This window comes from Dasypus novemcinctus, chromosome 15 (assembly GCF_030445035.2).
Source record: "Dasypus novemcinctus isolate mDasNov1 chromosome 15, mDasNov1.1.hap2, whole genome shotgun sequence".
NCBI classification, from domain to species: domain Eukaryota; kingdom Metazoa; phylum Chordata; class Mammalia; order Cingulata; family Dasypodidae; genus Dasypus; species Dasypus novemcinctus.
The window spans coordinates 14,933,891-14,947,259 of NC_080687.1; the positions used below are offsets into that span (position 1 = coordinate 14,933,891).

The 13,369-nt window shown below is 43.9% G+C and overlaps 1 protein-coding gene across 4 annotated transcripts in view; it reads left to right on the forward strand.

Annotated features, from left to right (window-relative positions):
- SACS (sacsin molecular chaperone) overlaps nucleotides 1-13,369 on the forward strand; it is an 81,941-nt gene that overhangs the window by 30,220 nt on the left and 38,352 nt on the right. For all 4 annotated transcript variants that reach the window (XM_058277055.2, XM_071208181.1, XM_071208180.1 and 1 more), the window contains exon 3: nucleotides 10,396-10,546. In XM_058277055.2, coding sequence (XP_058133038.1) covers nucleotides 10,396-10,546 — 151 coding nt within the window. The remainder of the gene's footprint in view (nucleotides 1-10,395; nucleotides 10,547-13,369) is intronic.

Here is a 13,369-nt window from a genome sequence, read left to right on the forward strand (position 1 = left end):
TTGGGAGCAAAGATGTCCATTTCGATCATTCCTTTAATGGTCTGAGAGCTTGTTAAGAGCATAGTCTGCCCTTAGTCATTAGGGAAATACAAATCCAGGCCACAATGAGATATCACTTCACACCCACAAGGATGGTTATTATTTTTTTAAAAAAGGAAAATAAGTAATGTTGGAGTGGATGTGGAGGAATTGGAACTCTAGTGCATTGCTGGTAGGATTGTAAAATGGTGCAGCCACTGTGGAAATCAATATGGCAGTTCTCCAAAAAGTTAAATATACAATTACCATTTGACCCAGCAATCCCTCTTCTGGGTATATACCCAAAGAGAGTGAAAACAGGGTTGTAAGCAGATACTTCTACATCAGTATTTATAGCAGTATTATTTACAATAGCCCCAAACTGGAAACAACCCATTTGTTCTATCGACAAATGAACGGATAAATAAAATGTGGTGCATACACACTGTGGGATATTATTGGGCTATAAGAATGAATGAAGTTATGAGACAATGAGACATGCTGCAACATGTAACACCCTTGAAAACATGCTCAGTGAAATAAGCAAGGTGTATAAGGACAAAAATGGTGCAATATCACTTTGATGAGTAGAAATAGCAAATTTGTAGACATAGAAAGCAGATTAGAGGTTTGGGGAGGGAGGGAAGGAAGGGGGAGTGTTTGCAAAATTCAATTAATAAATCATAGAAGACAGTCTGATACGAGAGCAGACCACTGAACTCATCAGACAAGCCAGTGAGGACATGTTCAAATGTTCTTGTGTCCCAGAAGGACTCTAATGGTTCAGGGGAAACCTTTGCATCCATGTCAGCTAGGATGTTAATTTTTAGAAGTTGATATATAATTCACATATCATAAAATTCACCATGTTAAGTGTATTTTCAGTGGGTTTTAGTATATTCACAAGAGTGTGCAACCATCATCCAGAACATTCTCATCAAAGAGGGACCCCCATATCCACTAGCAGTAACTCCTTAACCCCCCTCTCCCCCAGCCCCTGGCAACTGCTAATCTACTTTCTGTCTCTATAGATTTGCCTATTCTAGATACTTCATTTAAGTGGAATAATACAACATTTGTCCTTTTGTATCTGAATTCTTTCACTCAGCATGGCTTTTCAATGCTCTTCCATGTTTTAGCAGGTGTCAGTACTGCATTAAATTCCATATGGAGTTTTGACAGTTTCTTCCCCATGAGAACAAGCAAGTGGAGAGTGGCGATGTGGCACAGATGCCCAGGGTAGCAAGTATGGGCATCTAAAGTGGAGTCAGGTGCAAGCATCCACGCATTCATTGGCTCATTAGGTCTTCATGGGGTTCTTCTTCCATGCCAGACCTGCTCTAGATGCTGGGGAGACAGCAGCAAGTACAACAAAGGCTCTGCTCTCAGGGAGGATCCAATAAAGTGGGTGGAGGCTAACAGTGTACAAATAAAGAAGTAAATGTGTGGCAGATGGTGGCAGGCAATGTGGAGAAAGAAAACAATTCAGAGTGAGGATGGATTTAATAGAAAACTGTAAGGGAGAGGAGTTTATCAGACTCACCAAGGTTATTACAAGCGTGAGAAAGGGGCAGGCTCAGAGGAAAGTTCCGTGAGAAGTAGAGGTGCACACACAGCATTCCACTGGCTGCAGTCAAAGCACTCATAAAGGTACCATTGAAAATCCTACTGTGCTGCGTAATGGGGGTGGAGTGTGACCTCTCCTCTCCCAGCTGCCCCCTGGTTCCTAAGCTATGACAGGAGACTTGAGGAATGTGATGGTTTCTCCTCATTCCACTGTGTGGAACCTCTCTGGGCTCAAGACTGTTGAAAATCCTGTGGCCAGCTTCCATTCATGATAGCAGTTCATAATGATGCTTAGTCCTAAAGACTCTTAGTGTGTTAAAAGAATGTTAGCAATTGTCTTCTACATACCCCAACATATTATACACCATGATCTCACACACACAACTATCTTCAAGAGATGTAATGAAAGTGAAGTGCTTTCCCTTAAATAAAGAGTAGTCATTGAGTAAATGTATGAACAAAACAATACAAACATATCTTAAAATATCCATCAGTTTGAAGCAAACTTTAAGTATGTAGATTAATTGAATTTAGTAAGATACTTCATTTAGAAATTTAGTGATAGAAAATACAGGATTCTGATATGAATACCATCATCAGTTTTGTTTTTTTGTTTTTTTTTTTTGAGGTATCAGGACTGGGGTTTGAACCCAGGACCTCATATGTGGGAAGCAGGCACTCAACCACCTGAGCTACATCTGCTCCCCCATCATCATTTTAAATGCATTTGGCAGAAGCTGTGGTAATAAAGTGATGGAGTTAAGGAGAATTAACTAGAATAGCTAATTTTCCTTATTGTGGAGAAGAAATCAGATCCTTGCAATTTGCATTTGGGTAAGGGATTTCTTTCCTAGATCACTGTCAAGGATTGAATCACATCCCCAACAAAAGGCACATTTAGGTACCAGTCGCTGGTCCTGTGGTTGTGAACCCTTTTTATATAGGGCCTTTGAAGATGTCAGTTAAGGTGTGTCCACACTGAATGAGGGCCAGCATGCATCCAATATGCCTGAAGTCCTGATAAGCAAAGGAAATTGGACCCACACAAAAAGAAGACACAGGGGGCAGGCAGAAACCAGCCAGAAGTCATCAGAACCTAGAGTTGAAAAGAACCATGTGACAGAAAAGCCTGGAACCCAAAGATTGACGGCCAGCCAAAGATTCTGACTCAGGGAGGAAGCAAGCCTTCTAGCTTCTGAAACAGTAAATAAACAATACATTCCTGTCATTAAGCCAACCCATTGTACGGTATTTGTTTTAGCAGCCAGGAAACTAAAAGTCACCAAAAGCACCCCAAAACTTTCTTCAATACACTTTCTCATCATATATGGTTCTCCTCTCCCATGACATCTGAGCAGAGACCTTCCCATTCTACCCCATTTCCCCCTTTTTTTTTTAAAGATTTATTTATTTATTTATTTATTTATTTATTTATTTATTTCTCTCCCCTTACCCCCTCCCCCCCACCCCGGTTGTCTGTTCTCTGTGTCTATTTGCATCGTCTTCTTCTTTGTCTGTTTCTGTTGTCAGCGGCATGGGAATCTGTGTCTTTGTTGTTGCGTCATCTTGCTGTGTCAGCTCTCTGTGTGTGCGGCGCCATTCTTAGGCAGGCTGCACTTTCATGCTGGGCGGCTCTCCTTATGGGGCGCAATTCTTGCACGGGGGGCTCCCCTACGCGGGGGACACCCCTGTGTGGCAGGGCACTCTTTGCGCGCATCAGCACTGCGCATGGGCCAGCTGCACACAGGTCAAGGAGGCCCGGGGTTTGAACCGTGGACCTCCCATGTGGTAGGCAGACACCCTAACCACTGGGCCAAGTCCGCTTCCCTCTACCCCATTTAATAGAACCCAACTCACATTTGTATTCCCTTACCCACTATGTTCCATCCTAGTTCTTATTTCTGCTTTGCATGTTATGTATCTGTGTATTTATTTCTAGTCTGCTTCTTAGGAGCTGGTGTGCAGTTTCGTCCGTTGGTGTAATTCTGGCATAAAATCGGCATTTGGCCTTTGAATTAATGACTATATACTGTGCATATTTCTGTTGATTTACATGTTATTTTCTCCTCTCGGGCTCAATGAGAACACAGTTGAAGCTTTTCTGGAGCCTAGTATAGGTCTAGGGTAAAAAATGTTAAAATACATTTTATACCGAAGTGTCTGGAGGCCAGACCCTCCCTGATCTCAGTGCACAGCTTCACAGGGAATATCTAAGTAAGTTCCAGGAGTCTGAGATCCCTCAGCCAGGTCAGAGGCTTGAAAGGAGTCCGAGTACAAAGACGGAAGAGAAGTTGTATTGAGATTTACTTGAAATGTCATCAGGTGGATAGGAATAGAAGGATGTCACCTCCTTCATGTCAGGCCTACGAAGGGGGTGTCTAAGGAGCACTCAGAGGACGTGAAATGTGTGCTCCATAGATCCAGTGCCTGACACTGCCTGGGGTTAAATCATCCCGAGGCAGCAGGACGGAGGTGGTCCACAGACCACACCTGAGCTAAGTGAGGCAGTGTCACAGTGGTGTCGAGTTGGGGCTTATCTGTTTGGGTCTGCTGGAGGGTTGGGGTGGAAGCTGGAGGTGATGCAGAGCTCCTGATGTTGGTGGAAGAAGTCCCAAGTGCTCACGTGGCATAGAAATGCCCTTGCCTGGGCCATAAGGAGCTTGGGAGAGAGGTCTTCGGTGACTGAACTCTCCAAAGAGCCCCTGCAAGACAAAGGGTGAACTTTAATCACCTGCTGCCAGATTCACAGGGCATGAAGCCACCCAACCCTCTTTCCTTTCATCGTCCCATGGCTTTGGCCTTTGTGGGGTTATACTGCGGCTTAACTATTTGGGTGACTATGGAGAGAGCAGAAACAGTCTACATCTCCTGCCATCACCTCCTGCTTAATGACGTGCCTTAGTAGGGGGTGCTGATGGTAGGAGTGAGGAAAACACTTACCTTTGAATGAAGATTGCTGGTTGAAATTTTATTTAATGACTTTAGACTCATTCCAATTATAGAATTGAAACTCTGTTTTGTGACTTCAGGTCTGTCATTGTTTAAGGCAGCAGAAAATTTATGGGATCTGCCCAAATTCCCCAAAGCCAGGGAAACATTACCTGAACAAAATCTTTTCTCCCTTCCCCGCCCCCCCCCATCCTTTTAAAAAATATATTTTGAGTGTGTCATTTTAATCAGGCTCTCTCTTTTCTTTTTTCTTTCCTTTCTTCCTTTCTTTCTAACTTAACAGTTACACTGTTTTCAAATATTTCTGCAGGTACTTTAGAAATAATGTTGCCATCTGGAATAGAGTACTATAATAGATAGCATTGTTGGCTCAACAGTCATTCTGAAATCCCATTCTCTCTTGTTGGAACCTTCTACTATGGATGCTTGGAAAGCAACTATTCATTTTCTCTGCCTTCTCTGAAGATAGGGGTGGCCAGGTGATAAAGTCATGGACACAGAAAGTGAAGTAGAAGTCTGCTGGGAAAAATCTTCTTTTCCTGATAATGCAAATAGATGCAACTGTTGACTGCCCCTTTCCCCTATCCCCACAATGAAAGCAGATATATTGGATCCATAATAGCCATTTTATGACAAGGACCAAAATATCACTGGGATGCAGATCCTGACATTGTTGAGTAACTGCCTTTGTACAGACTTCTTGACAAAAACAAGAAAGAAAACAAACCTTCATCAACGTAACTACTCTTAGGTAATCAGTTACTTGCAGGCAAAAGCATTTCTAGTGGGCCCCAAAACAAAATGAAACCTTGTTGTCTGATGTCTGGAATGAAGTTGACATCTTTAGGCAGTCATTCATTCAACTATCAAACATTTTAGATGACCTTTATTGACTATTATTACCTGCTAGGTCCTCAAGTTACAAAGAAGACTATGTAGGTATTCCCACTGTAAGAAGTAAAATTAGTTATAATCAACAAAATGTGACTTCATGCTATAATATCAATATGAAAACAAGTTCTATGAAAAGGAATGACCTGGAAGAATTGGGGAAGACAGTGAGAAGTGGTGATTCTTTAATTAGAATTTAGGAATTTAACAGGTAGAGAGGAATGAAAAGAAGATTGGAGGCAGGTGGAGACAACTCAGGTAGAGTTCATGAGGATATCTAGGCAATATGAAATAGTACATTGTAGTTTCATGTTTAAGTGCTTGGGCTCAGGAGTCAGATTGCCTGGATTCAAATCTTGGCTCCGTTGATAGTTGTATGAGCATAGGTAAGTTAGTTTGTCTCATTTTTCCCTTCTGACAAAATGAGGGTTTACGTACTTCATGGGGATGCTGGTCAAATGAGCTAAATCACAAAAGGCTTTTAGTAGATGCCTGGCACATGGTAAGTACCCAATAAATATTACATATTATTATCAATTTATCATGGAGACAACATGGGGGTGGGGCTCAGAAGAATCTGAGAAGGTGAGCTGGAGCTAAATTCTCATGGGCCTGTGTACCATACAGAATCACATGAACTTGATCTTATAGTCATTGTCACATTCTTGAAGATTCCAGAGCACAGAGCTAAGTCAATAATGGCTTACTGGTCATTAAATCCTATGGCCTCTCTGCTTATGGGATACTTGGCATTGCTGAATCCCTTCTTGAAACTTTAAATTTCACTGATGCCATTTTTTTCTTGCTTTTGTGCCTATTTTAAATCTCATCTCTTTCCAACTCATCCTTAATACTGCTGCCTGAGGAAACTTTGTCAAATGCAATTATGATCACTTTACTCCCTGGATTAAAATCTGAAAGTGGCTGCCCATTCCCTTCAGGTAACTCCTTCTGTGACATAAAGGAGGCTTCGTGACTACATTCTGCAAACTTCTCCAGTATCATCTTTCTCTGTGCCCTCAGTTCCTATCACATGGAAGTTCCTCAACTATATTGCTGCCCACCCCCCCACCACATGAATTTGCAGGTGCCATTTCCTCTCTCTTAACGCTCTCTCCCCTTTCCTTACCTGACCTGTGTTTCTTACTCATTCTTTAGGACTTAACTGAATGCCATGCCCCCAATATCCTCACCTTCTTAAGGCTCAACAACCTTTTGCTTACTCATTAAAAAAAAAGGAATAATGATTTGTTGCACTTTTGTCCTTTGCATAACGAGTAAACATTCTCCAGAAGGGAATGATTTATTATTTCCCTCTGATGAAACATGTGCTATTGGATCTATTCCATTTCACAGAGATCCTGAGTATCGTTTCAGGGAAAGTTCACTCTTAGCCTCCCTCCAAGCTGGCAGCCACACGATGTGTGTGGCTGAGGACTGACTAGAATCAAGAAGACTGCTTGCTACTTAAGACTTTTTACATTGACCCAGACTAGAGTTTTGATTATCTCAGATAGGATTTTCCATTTCAGTAACTGAAAGTGATGAGGAGATTTTTTACCATCTAAGAGTGAGGGGAAAGTTTAGGACCATGCCTGATATTTCATTTGGGGGCGGGGAAGAGAAAGTTAAAACAGGGGTGATGAGAGAGAATAAAACTATTTTCTGCTTCTATCCTGTAGAGTCCAGCTTGTTCAAGAAAATAATTTTATTTGTTCTTCTCTACAAATGAAATAGGTTCAAAGAGCCATCATTTCTTACTGAGTTTGAACTCACTCTAAAAGGAATAAAATCTTGACTTCTTGCATTGTGCACTTGATAATGCACTCTTATGGAAGGAACTAAGACTCAGCTAAACATTTCCTAAAATGCATCATTTTTGCAAATTTCTTTCTCAATATATATAGTAATAAGATTTCATGAACAAAGATATTTATTGAAGCATGCATAATTTTGAAAAATTAAAATACCCATGCAAACACCAACAGGACTAAGTAAACTAAGGTATTTTTTCTCAATGAAATACCTCATAGTTATGAGAAATGATGTTTATACAATGATAAAAATGTTATAAAATGAAAAGTTCTATGAAATAATATAGGGGAAAATTGGGATTTTAAATTGTTCCTGTAGTATAATAGCGATCATATTAAAATTCCTTAAATTGTAGCAATGTGCAAACATAACTGCTTGCATTGAGGTGTTAGAACTATGGATAAAGTTTGAGATTATTTCTTTCTACTTTTATCTTTTTTTCCAGATACTCTTTCTTCCTTTCCTCCTGTCTTACCTTTCTTCCTTCCCCCCTCCCTTTTTATTGAGAGCCTATTTTGTGTTAGGACCTTTTCCAGGTGTTGGGGATGCATCAGTAAACAAAAGTCACCAATTCCAAACCTGAATGTGTGGCAGACTGGGGAATGGATTTGAGAGAGAAACTAGAGGAGAGAGACCCAGTAGTAGGCGACTGTCCTCATCCAGTTGAAGATGATGAAAGGGTGAACGACACTGGTTGCTCTGGAGCCTTTTTTCTTACTGCATAAACTCTTTCTGGGTCATGCCGTCTTCCTGCATTTCATTCAGGTCTCTGTTCAAATGTCACTTCTCAGAAAGGAGTTCTCCACCTTCTCTATCTTGCCCTGCTGAGACTCCCCCCCTCTTTTTTTACATAGTACTTATCCCTACCTGACATCATAGGGTGAATTTTTAGATTGTCTATTTGTTTACTTCTTGTCTTCCTTCCCTAGCATGTAAGCCTTAGATTAGGGACTTTGTTTTGTTCATTGTATTCCTGTCACTCACAAGCGAATCTGTCCATCTAAGACAAAGCAGGGAATTCAATAAATATAATGATTAAATAAACAGTTCCTAGGAGCTTTTGACGTCTCTCTGGAGTTCCAGATCTGCATTTCCCGTGGTGACTAAACCTCTTGTTACTTTAGACTCTAGATGTTCGAGGCTTCTTCTCTTCAGCCTCCTTCTCCCACCCAAATCTGTTCACTTTTGGCAGTCCCCCTTGGTCAAGGTCACTCTTTTGTCCCTCAAGTCCTCAATGCCATCCCTGTATTCCATTGTCACCGCATCCTGCTTGCCTGACTCCCTAGGAGAGATGGTAAGGAAAACAAGTGGAAGGAATATGCCGTGAAGTGGCTGGAGGCTTGAGTGGGAAGGGTTTGTCCTAGGGCCCTGGTGCAGTATGACACTGCAGCAGGGGAAGAGTGTCCAGGCTTTGGCGACGGAGCGTGCAGCTTGGTCTGGGGAGAAGGATCTCTTACCCTAATTCTTGTGCATTGGCGGGTACACTCTTATCTGAGTGAAGAGGTAAATAGCCCCACGTTGGGACTTTCTGTCTGTATCTTTGCATTATATTAGCATACACTCCTCTAATTGACCGAGAATGCTTATATCTTCCGAGTGGGAAAAGGCACGCCTGACTTCAGCATTTTCAATTTAAACATCGTTAGAAAGAAGGAATGGGACAGCCATAAGCATATTCTCCGTATATATTACTGACATTGAGATCAGAACAATAATATTTTCGGGGGAGGGAGAAGGAAAGGCTGAAAAAGTCATTAATGCCAACTCTAAAATTTAATTCCATTCAGAGTATTTGACTAAATAGCATTCAAGTTTACTTGTTTACGATGTAACCCTTGAGTTACCTTAATAGTATATGTTGTCTTTTTTTGCAATGGATCTTCGCTGAAGACTCATCCATCTCACACACTTGGAAAGCGCTGGGTTTTGGCGGGGAGATTCCCTGGACTCTAAAACGCACGTTCCCGCCTTTACGACGCGGTGGGCAAGCACAGGCTGCAAACACCACAGGATCACATTCCCCAAGGGAGCTACGTAGAGCTTCCAATGCCACAGGATATCTTTCTGTGGATTCCCATCTCTTACTCTCCTGCTGACTCTCCAGTAAACGGAATCGCTGAGCCGACTTCTGTGCCTAAACAGCAAACACGAGAGGAAACGGTGAAAGAAGTTTAGGTCTGCAACCCGCAGGCTCCCTCTAGGTCCTCAGGCTGCCTCAGATTTGAACTGGAGGTGTTTTCCTAGATAGACGCTCTTAGAAGTGGAAGAGACTTAAGGCCCTAGTAATACCCAGTGCTGCATCTAATGGCGCGACGGAGCCGTGTCAGGGGCCCTGCCTCTCCCTGCTAGCTGCGCACACCGCGCACATGAACGTTAGTAATTGCAAGGTTGGCGGCGCAGCGTCCTCCTCAGCCACCAGGCGGGCAGGGGCGTGGCCAGGGGGCGTGGCCTGCAGGGCGGGGCGCCTCCCCCCCGCCCCCACCCCCCGCGCCTTCTCGACTAACGGTCCGGCGGGCGCGCGTCCGCGGGCGGCGCCTGGAGGAGCCGGGGGCGCGCGCCGCCTGCCCGGGCCGCGGGCGCGCGCCGCCTTGGCCTTCCTCTTCCTTTCCCACCTTGCCCGGGCCACCCGCTCCCGCGCGGGGAGCGGCGGTGGAGGCCGGCGGGGCCGTGCGGGCCCGCAGCGATGATGCGGCCTCCGCCCTTCCGGCCCGCGCCTCCCGGAGACGCCGAGCGCCCGGGCCCGCGGAGCCCGCGGCCCCCTCCCCGGCCCGGCGCTCCCCCGCGCGGCGCCGGGCTCCCCTCCCACGTCCCGTCACCTCCGGACCGGGCCCCTCCGTCCCCCGCACTGCGACCCCCCGGCAAGGACGCCGACAGGCGGGACAGGTAACTCGCCGGGCGTCCGCGGCCCGGAGCTTCTCGGGCGGGGATGGAGGGACCCGCTGTGGTCCCGGGCCCCCCACGTGGTCGCCGGCGCGCCCCCAGCGGCCCTTGCGGCCCCGCTCCGCGGTCCAGGACGTCGCCCGCGGCGGCCCCTTCACGGCTCCCCCACGCGGTGCTCGACGTTCCCGACCCCCCTCCCTGGTCCTGTCGCCGCTCCCCGCGTGGAGGGACGCCCCCTCCCCTGCCGCACTGAGGGTCCCTCTGCGCTTCCCGCAGGTGCGTCCGCGTGACGGTGCTCCCCAGCTGCGTGGGCTGCAGGACCCTCGCGGTGCCGCCCACCTGGACCGTGCGCGAGGTCAAGGAGCGCATCCTGCGGGAGACCGGCCTCCCCGCGTCCGAGCAGCGCCTGTGGCACCGCAACCGCCAGGTAGGTGCCGGCGTGCTGCCCGCGCGGACGAACGGGGGCCTCCGGGTGGGCTGATTGTGTTCCCTGTTGTATGCATGGGGTTTTAGCACAGACGCTTGATGGTCGAGAAACACACTGTTTTACTTTCTCCTTGGTGTGATTGAATACAAATGCTCAGGTTTGATAGTCACCCTGCAAAGAAAGCTTTGTAAATAACTTGAAAAAATTGACACGAGTATGTTACTCCTACTCGCTGTTTTTTTCCTTGATTTACCATGTCAGGTTTGTATTTCTCAGCCCCATTAAGTCCTCCTATTTTCTATCAAGTTTCACTTGCTGAAATGAAGAGAATTTTTAAATTGCTGTAATAACCAGAGGCTTGTTGTTTAGAGACATCATCATTAAGGTGATTTAATCATTAGTCATGCTTTTCTAACTGTTTTATTTACTTAACGGGCATACCAGTGATTCTTTGGCCTTTTATCCTTGGAAGTTTTTTCCGCATTATTAAAGCACAGACATTTAGGGCTGGAGGATCTTCGGATAAAATTTAGTAATGAATCTATTATTTTTGAGGAGTAAAATTATATCAAAAACTTATCTAAAATGCAAGTTAATGACCTGACCTATCAAAACTTTGGAAAATAAGAATATTTCATATTGACATATGTAGCAGTTAAGATTTGCAAAAATACTGGTTTTCTTAAAGTAGGAGTTTAATAGATTTTACTCAAAATTAACTTATTCTTTTTTTCTAATAAATAGCCTTTCATTTTTATATGATAAAGTGCATCATTTCTAGGATTTAAAAGAATCAGAAAAAGAATAGTTGACCTATATGAAAGAATACTTGAGCAATACAGAATGACATTTCAAATATTGGATTTCCTTATTTTTCCGACACCAATATGAGCAAATTGAGACCCCTTGGTATACCTGTGACTTTTAATCCTTTAATGTAATCTTGACCTTCTGTGTCGTGGGGCTCAGTTCCATGGTATCTTGTGTTCTCTGAGGATATCCAAGTGTTTGTTAGCCCACAGACCTTGGTTTGATTGACATTAGATAGAATTATCAATGAACAAAGTTTGCCCTTCTTACCTCTTTTTCTGTGCTTATACCCCCATCTCTTAACTTACCTCCTTCAGTTACTACCGTGGACTCCTCTGGTTCTGCTTGGTCATCTTGTCACCAAAATGTGGTAATTCCAAAGGCCTGGTGCAGAGGGCCTCACCATCCAAAGTGTTTCAGCAGGTGTCTCTGCAAAGCATTGATGCAGCATAATAAATGTCACAGTGGAGTATAGTGTTTCAGATTGAGTTGGGGGCTAGGTAGGAAATTTTTGTCTTTGTATAATGAGGTTCTAGACTATCTTTGTAGAGAAGAAACTGAAAGCAAAGGATATATAGGAGGAGTTGTAAAAGATAGGGAGTTTGGTACCAAATGAATGGAGTTGAGTATAGAATAAAGCGGAAGGCCTTGCCAAGGATATTCACAAGTCATGAGTCAGGGAGCCCAGGTAACACTTTAATTAGCAGAGATAATAGAGTACAGAAGGACATCTCATTTGAGGGAAAAGGTGAGCAGTTTGCTTTTATGTCTTGCTCAGCTGATGGTGAGACATAAAAGAAGCTTCTAGGAAGATGCATGGAAATGAGGTAGGTGGCCGAGAGCCTATTTCCTGTACTGCCAGTATAGTAGGGAAGTCAGATTAACAAACATTTTAAGATTTGCATTCCTGTTTCTCCTGTGAGTGGGATAAAACAAATTCTAACTACTTCTAAGATCTCTCTGTGTAAGAGTCTAGACTAGATAGTGGCACTCAGCAGGCAGCTACAGATCTGGGACCAAAGCTCAAGGGGGTGAGGTCAGGGCTGGAGATAGAATTTTGAAATGTAATTTGCTCGGCACATCTTGATACTTTAGTAAAGTGTGTTGGGAATATGATGGGCATTTATTGAACAGTTGCTATGTTCCAGAAGCTGTTCTGGGTACTTGAGATATAATTTAATGCTTAGAACAACCTCATTTAATTATTACTAGTCCATTTTGCAGAAGAGTACAACCAAGGTCCAGAAAGATGGAGTATCAAATCAGAAGTTGAACCCAGGTCTGTTCCAAAGTTTGTGGGCTTTTTATTATTCCATGCCATAGGGAATCTCTGAGAGTATTAATTGGGGGTAAATAAAAGTTAAATGTATATAGCTCCTCCAAACACAGAGGAAAGACTTAAGCCATTAACAATGAACTTTAAAAGCCAAATATGGAACTCAGCCAGAAAAAACTAAAGGACCCAACTCTTCCCTGAACCAGAGGGCAGGCTTGTAACCTCTGCTGAGCTGGTGAATTTGGTAATACTAATGTGTGCCATTGAAAAGGGTCCCTTATACATAAGTGGCTCTTTCACAGCAGGTAAAGTTTTCTTTTCCTTTGTAATCCATATGCTGCTCAGAACCGTTTAGGTTTGAATTCTCAGAGTTCCATTTCGGGGCAGGCAGGGCTCCTTGTCACTTAGTGGCTTTGGTTGCTCTTGGACTAGGTTAGCAGCAGGTGTTTCCTTCGCCCTGTCTTTCTGGCTGTCATTTCCCTCTCTCTTTAGGTTTTCCTGTCCTGTAAGTGGAATTTGTAAGCTTCTCACTTTATCTTTAAGAAGAGACTGAAGCTATAAAATAGAATTGTGCATCTTCCTGATCTTTTTTCCTGTACCAATTGCTTTTGTCTCAAACCAACCACTTTGAATTATTACTTAGCCTTTCTTTCTGTTAACTGATCACAACTATTAAATCGTAAGAACTTCCCTGTGTCTTTGACAATTGAACCAAGGAAGAAAAGTTGGGAGCTATA